This window comes from Lethenteron reissneri, chromosome 29 (genome assembly GCF_015708825.2).
Source record: "Lethenteron reissneri isolate LAM-NWPU_2019-01 chromosome 29, ASM1570882v1, whole genome shotgun sequence".
Lineage (NCBI taxonomy): Eukaryota > Metazoa > Chordata > Hyperoartia > Petromyzontiformes > Petromyzontidae > Lethenteron > Lethenteron reissneri.
This window is the reverse complement of record NC_083807.1, coordinates 511,603-519,244: the sequence shown is the minus strand read 5'-3', so window position 1 is coordinate 519,244 and position 7,642 is coordinate 511,603. Positions and strand designations below refer to the sequence as shown.

At 55.8% G+C, this 7,642-nt stretch overlaps 1 protein-coding gene and 1 non-coding gene across 2 annotated transcripts; both read right to left on the bottom strand.

Annotated features, from left to right (window-relative positions):
- Positions 1 to 314: 314 nt before the first annotated feature.
- Positions 315 to 5,577, bottom strand: SLC25A32 (solute carrier family 25 member 32). The gene is made up of 7 exons (XM_061562285.1): positions 4,624 to 5,577; positions 4,281 to 4,431; positions 3,563 to 3,648; positions 3,096 to 3,256; positions 2,400 to 2,513; positions 1,790 to 1,935; positions 315 to 1,430 (listed from the first exon to the last, which is right to left on the bottom strand). The coding sequence occupies exons 1-7, from the start codon at positions 4,814 to 4,816 to the stop codon at positions 1,304 to 1,306; spliced, it is 978 nt and encodes a 325-aa protein (XP_061418269.1). The 5' UTR covers positions 4,817 to 5,577; the 3' UTR covers positions 315 to 1,303.
- Positions 5,578 to 7,026: 1,449 nt separating this feature from the next.
- On the bottom strand, positions 7,027 to 7,098 carry TRNAE-CUC (transfer RNA glutamic acid (anticodon CUC)). The gene has a single exon. It is a non-coding gene; the product is annotated as a tRNA-Glu (tRNA).
- Positions 7,099 to 7,642: the final 544 nt, after the last annotated feature.

Here is a 7,642-nt window from a genome sequence, read left to right as displayed (position 1 = left end):
CACTCTTCTTTACGTCATTCTCCCCATACTCAGAGAACGTCTCCGCTCGCACTCTCAGCGGCGTTCAGAGACCCCAGGACTCCGGTGGCTCCTACTGCGCTCTTCACCCTCGACCTGTCTTGGAAATCCAAACACTCCCCTCAATTTGCTTTTAATACTGAGCAACTTCATCAAAGATGCCCTCCTGGGAAAAATGTTCGCACTCAGTACGCACGCTACGCTCTCTCCACGCTCCGTGCCAGTTCACAAACCCCCGTTTACCAGGAGCCAAGCACGCAGGGTCAGGGGTCAACGATGAACAAACACCGCGTGTGCCGGGTCGGCAATTCCACGTTTATTACCAAAACACGCGAGCACACAACTCGGCATTGACGTAGAAGGCGCGTCTACAGATCAGACGCTTCTGCATACATCCTTTGTGTATGACAACAGCAATCTTCAGGACCAAGAGTGTCCAGCTTTAGTGTTTAGAATCATTCCCCTCCACCGCCGATACGTGAAAGGGCTTTTTCGATCACTTTCACATCGCCCTGACATTAATACGGGCAGTTTGATACGAGTTACGAGTCCGCACACATTCTTAAGTCAAAGATAAATTAAGGGTGATTTACAAAGATATTTAAATATACTTATTGATGGAAGCCAAGTGCGCTAAAATGTTCAATTATAATTACAAAATAGGTTAAATAGAATTGTACCGAGTCGATGGCTGTCAGCTCAGTGGCTGGGGTGCAGCAGCATGTGTCGCAGGACAGCTGCACAGCCCTTTGCACTCAGTCACACAATGGGCATGTGCTCTCTCTCTCTCGAGGTTGTGCTATCAGGACTCACTTTGAAGTACCCTTGCACCACACAAGGCCGCAACCATCAGCCACCAATTGCTACATCACAACATACACGAAAATAGCAGCCAACACACCACTGCCAAAAATTACAGCTGAAAAGTGCCTTAGTTTGGCGAGTTGATTGGGTTCATCACAGGCGTAGGGAGGTAAAGGATACAAAAAATATCAACCCCAGACAATCTTGAGTTGTGCGTTTCAGCGATAATTTCCACCTTGCTCGACTAGCCTCAAAAGGCATTGCGCCCTACAGCGAGCGTCCCCCACCAGCAGCACAAGCTAGAAGTAGGCAGCGCCGCTCAACTCTCTGTTCACGTCGGTCTCGTGCCGGTCTTGTGGCTGCCACACATTCCCGAGACCTCGTGTGGCACCCACTCTGGCCAGTGACGACGCTGCAGTCTCGTGGGCGGTCCAGTACCAGCCGCCCACGGCTCAAAGGCCCCGAGGCCGGTGGTGAGGTCTCAGTGCCGCATTGTCGACAGGAAGCTGGAGACGTTTTCGAAGACAACAAAGGTGATGCAGCACGCGGGGGTGACACGCAGGAGGTTGGGCACAATCCCTTTGTAGAATCCCAGCATCCCCTCGTTTCTATAAAGCACCACACCACACCATATGTACCACAGAGCATACAATACCAATTTTAAACACCCACCATTGCACACATTTTACACCAAGTTACAAAGTAACACAAAACAACCAAAACGAGACCATCCCACAACATACCAAACCACGCCACGCAGTCCAATGCCACAAGCCATAATACACAGCATGATACAACGCTTTAAAAAATACCCCAACATACAAAGAAGTTCAACATACATACAATACCATACATACGACACTGTGGACACATTACCACAATGCACACCATGCCTTCCCACAACACTGTTAAGTGTCTCTGGAGGTGGCTGTGCCCACCCGTTTTTCGTGTTGCGTGGCCCACGCACCTGTACGCCCGACTCACAACATCCCACACGCCACGGTAGTGCGTGTGCTGGTCCTGCAGGCGTGCCCGGACCACCTGGTATGGGTACGTGGCCGATACGGCAAACAGCTTGGAGAGTGCCGCCATGCCTAGGTACTCCATCGTCTCCTAGCGGTAGGGGCGGGGGGGGGATGAGGGAGAGGGGGACACCCGTTCAGGTTCAGGAAGCGACCCCTGACACGGACTATCCCTGTGCGCAAAGGGGAAGATGGAGCTATGGCCCAATGTTGCGGGGTTTCACTTAAGCGGTGTCGAGACACACGGATAAATTCTCTTCACTTCATAATTAACCCTGCCTTATAACAAAACACATGTTTGTTGGCTAACACTTCAGTCAATGGCCCAAATTAAGAAGACAACCACGCACTTTTCAAAGGCAAAATTTTTATGTATTTGTGCACCACTTCATGTTCTTTTTTAATACATACTGTATTGTTTTTTTTTATCAAATAGACCAAATTACGATTACAACTACATGGTAGGTCGATATATTGCACACACAAGTTTGGAGTGTCGGTGATGTGGGAGAAGAGAATGTGTGCGTGCAGAATAGTGTTGCTAGCCAGCGTCACCAGCTTGGCGGCGGGAGGCCGTCCCCGGCGAACGTTGTAGCCAGACTTGAGCTCTTCATACGCCATGAACTGCAGCGCTCCGTGAGACGTGCCAATTAGGCCCGGCACAAATCCCTGCTCCACGTGACAACCGACACGAGACAGCCATGGCCGCACATTTACAATGGTCTGAGCTGGTGTTAATTGACCTCTAAATATTGGAGTCCAGCAATAACGTGCCTGCTAACATAACCACAGCAGTGTCGTCTACTCCTTAAAGCAGTCACCAAAACTAACCTCAAAATGTCACTAGTTAACCGAGACAGGAACTTTATTTTAAAATTGGAATCACTCCTACATATGCATCATTTTGTGTGCAGTGAATGTCGCTATATTTGTCGTGAATCGTTTTGACAACGCTTTGCCACACGGGAATCCTAAAAAAGTGTATCTCTAGCGACAAAATCGTTGAGTTGGCAATACTGGTCGCCCTACAGCCCTGTAATTCCTGGTTGAGCCCCCTCAAAGATCATCCTGCTCTAGTGGTTTAATTCCGAAGTTTCATCTCGTTCTCCATGCACTCAACAGCTTCCACTGATACTCATCAACTTAGTCGTGGCTACTATCACTCAAATCACTTGGTAATGCCCTCTGGTAGATGACCCTGTAATGGTGGCACCCCCTTCACTCGGTAGTGTCTGCCAGCGCTCCCCTCACCCGGTAGAGGCCTCGCACTCCCTCCTCACGTGCGATGAGCACAAGCGCATGCACCATGCCGCGATAGCGCCGGGGCACCGTGCCACCGCCCGCTTCGTACTGCAGCACCAGTCGCGTCTTCACCACCCACACGGGGTTCGTTACGCACAGCGTCATGGCACCTACCCACACCGCACAAGCGCACGAGAACACAGACATCGAGACACCAGACGCTCACACGCCTCAGATCAGACCTAGCTCAGGTCAATTATAATTAGATCTAAAACTGTACGGTATTGTCAGTTGAAACTACCTTTACACTGCGATTGCAACTGATTACAAATTAGACTATTATAATTGTAAATGACCCTAGGTCTAGGTTCAATCTCCGACAGGATGACTGCATTCGGCAGGTACAGTGGAACATGCAGTGGGATGGTACCTGCTGGTACAGTGGGATGGTACCTGCTGGTACAGTGGGATGGTACCTGCTTGTGCAGCAGAGACGAGGTGCTGCCCGGCGCTGAGCGGCCCCTCCGTGCCCTCCTGCTTGTGCGCCTTAATGGCGTTGTAGCTGCGGATAAAGCAATGCGGCAGTCACACAAATAGATATGGCGAACACCACTACCGTCTGGAAGGCTTCTTCCAGTTACCCGACTGCACATTCGCAACATCGACTACAGCCGAGGGCACGACGCATTCACCACGTCTCAGTGTGCCAGTTCTGTGGTTGATTATCTTGGCAGAGGCCCTAACACTTCGAAGTGAGTTTAAGACGTAGGCTTTTGCAACCAATATCATCCATAATAGGTTTTTTTGGGTTAGATCGCGTAAATGTTAAAACCCGCCACCACCCGAAGTGGTCACGAGAGTGGATTTAATCCAGCGTTTTGGAGCATTGAGCGTTACCCTCTCACGTGCGTGGGGGATTGTATGTGGAACTTATTTCGCACAGTACGTAGTCAACGGTGCTAATCAGTGGGGCGGGGTTTTCTCTCACATGTAAAACTACTTGTAAATTCATGACAAACCCCAATGCAAGATTCTCTCCAAAAAGATTCCTTGTTTTTCGCGAGGTTTTCCTGGGTAATGTCATCATCATTATAATTACTACTACTACCCCTGACTATAATGTCGAAACTCTCTAGGCCCTGGCTTGCACTGGCGTGGGGCAGCCGAGCCAGGGGCGCGCTGCCTGCCGCTCACAAGAAGAAGTAGAGACCCCACGAGGCGCCGGCGCCCCACATGTTGGGGGTGACCCCCTGGTAGAGGCCTCGGACCCCCTCCCGCGTCCACACGCTGCGCAGGCAGTGCGCCAGCCCCGTGTAGCGAGGCCGCCCCGCCAGCCCATCGCTCACTGGGGGGGGGGGGGGGGGCACAGATACACGGGGACATCAAACGCGCCGGGGAAGAGAGCGAGGTCGCGAGCTCCGGACCCGCGACCTCAAAGAAGCTTCCACCACCGCGGACGGCGCAGCGTGTGCGGGCACCCCCAGTCCGACCCCGTCCCTGACGCGCTCCCGGCCCGTGCCCCCCCCCCCCCGCGCACCAGCGAGGCGAATCTTGGCGAGGTCGAGAGGGTGCAGGGCCACGGTGGAGAGGACCCCGCCGCTCACCCCGGCCACCAGGTTCTCCAGGCGGACGAGCTCCAGCACGCGGCGCAGCGCGCCCGGGGCCCCCAGGAGCCCCTCGGGGCCCGCGCCCCGCGGCTGCGCCTGGGCCACGGGAGCCACGGGAGCCATGGGATCTTCTGGAGAGCGAAGTACGAGCGGAGCGCTGCGAGGGCGTCAGCTCAGAGAACGCCGAGAGGAGACCAGGGCCAGCCCGGAGGACAGCGCAGCGGCTGAGCGAGTGGGGACATAGGCGACGATGGGAGAGGCGGGGGGGAAGACGCGCAAAGCAGCGCCCGAGATGCGGGATTCGGCAGCTGATCTGAGAGAGAGTCGCAGGAGCCGAATCTCGACCCGCGCTGTCGCTGCTGTCACGAGGAATCTCGACCACGCGTTCTTCCCGGACCCGGATCCCTCGGACCGCGGCCCCAGGAAACGCGCAGCAGAGAAAGAGTTCCGGGGCTCCAATGACCCCCTCCTCCCCCCAAGTGATCAATAATTAATCGAATGGCAACATTTGAATACCGTACGGTACAAGAGGAAACCTTGAGCTATGAGCGGTAGCAATCGTCAATGTATCGCTATACATTATTAACGAAATCTATAACTTTTCATGAACACAGTGAATACGGGGTTTTTGTTAATAATAGGAACGTTTACATTTCTTCTCAAAGTAAATATTTAACGGGTTTAGTCAAACAAAAAGTGTTTCCTGACAGGGAATCGAACACGGGGCGCAGCGGTGAGAGCGCCGATCGAGAGTCAGCCCGACGTGGAGATGGAGCAGTGGCATCATCTCGAGGCAGAGACTGCGGAATCATCGCGGGGGGGCCCAGAGAGATGGCGACAGCCCGTGGAGCCTTCACCCAGCAGTGGGTGGCGAAGTGTGGTGGTGATGCGGGTCGGCCGGACGCGTGGAGGGGACCACCCCCTACCCACCACCCCCACCCCCACCACCCACCACCCCCACCCCCACCACCCACCACCCCCACCACCCACCACCCCCACCACCCCCACCCCCACCACCCACCACCCCCCACCCCCACCACCCACCACCCCCACCCCCACCACCCACCACCCCCACCACCACCATCACCACCATCACCACCATCACCACCATCACCACCCCACCCCCACCACCACCACCCACCACCCCCACCACCACCACCCCCACCACCACCACCCCCACCACCACCACCCACCACCCCCACCACCACCACCCACCACCCCCACCCCCACCACCCACCACCACCACCCCCACCACCCCCACCATCACCACCCCCACCCCCACCACCCACCACCACCACCACCACCACCCCCACCCCCACCACCACCACCCCCACCACCACCACCCCCACCCACCACCACCCCCCACCACCACCACCCCCACCCACCACCCCCACCACCACCATCACCACCCCCACCACCCCCCCCCCCCACCACCACCACCCACTACCACCCACCACCACCACCCACCACCACCACCCACCACCACCACCCACCACCACCACCCACCACCACCCACCACCACCACCACCACCCCCACCACCACCCCCACCACCACCACCCCCACCACCACCACCCCCACCACCCCCACCCCCACCACCCCCACCCCCACCCACCCACCCCCACCCCCCACCCCCACCCCCACCACCCACCCCCACCCACCCCCACCACCCCCACCCCCACCACCCCCACCACCCCCACCACCACCCCCACCACCACCACCCACCCACCCCCACCACCACCACCCACCCCCACCCACCACCACCACGCTGCCTGCTGCTGCTGCCGGCCTCGTGGGGAGGATTCGGCGCTCTCACCGCCACGTCCCGGGTTCAATCCCCGGTCAGGGCACGAGTCTTTTGGTTTATAATTTCAAAAGCCGTGACACTTTGGTATCACGTAGCACACTAAAGATAAAGAGTAAAAAAAAAGTGTTCCCTTACCGGGAACAGCACCCAGGACGCGGCGGTGAGAGCGCCGAATCTTCCGCCCGTTGCCCCTCTGTGAGGCCCTCTGTGTGCCCCTCTGCGTGCCCCTCTGCGTGGCCCTCTGCGTGGCCCTCTGTGCGCCCCTCTGTGCCCCTCTGTGCCACTGCCACCCGCGCCCTCTGCCGGGCACTCGGGGACCTGCGCGACCGCACGCCGCTACCCCCATGACGGAGTCCGCGTCTCATCCGAAGGGCAGCGCAATTTGCCAAGTGACCGTGGCAACAAACGACGCATATTACTTGATACAAATCGCCACGAATGATGCGATAATTCACTATGCATTTCAGATATGAAATAGCCATTCATCTTGCAATGAAACTTAAAAGAATAATAATAAATAAAAACATGTTCCCTGACCGGGAATCGAACCCGGGCCGCGGCGGTGAGAGCGCCGAATCCTAACCACTAGACCACCAGGGAGCGCGATGTGAACGCCACTGCATGAACTATTGACATATCATAAGAGGGTAAAACAATGAAAATTGTGGCGATTAAGCAAATTTTGGAACAAAGAACGTCATACATTTGCCAATAACGCTGATTTAAAATGAGATACATTTTGCAAAAGGTCCCTGTTTATAGCACAACGGTTTCTGATGTGGGTGATTGACTCAAGCCATGTGAGCTCCGAGCTGGGTTTGACTTTAGACAGCTGCTTAGCATGACACATGGTCTCAGCCTGGTCAGGAGGACTGGCTTCAGACTCTCTCGGATTCAGGGACGGCAGTCAAGTTGTTCTGCGATCCACCGCCTTGGAGAACACACTTTGGTGGGGCGTAGGGGCATTTGGTGTTGCAAGGCCCATCCCAGCACCAATCATTGTGTTGTGTTAAGTGAACGTGGGGAAAGAGAGGACCTCACTCTCGTAGCAGTGCACTGCTACCCAGAGCAGACGCTTGTTCCAAAGCATGGAGGCGAGAGCGCACACAACCAGGTCCCCCCCCCCGCGTCGTGCCAAGCATCA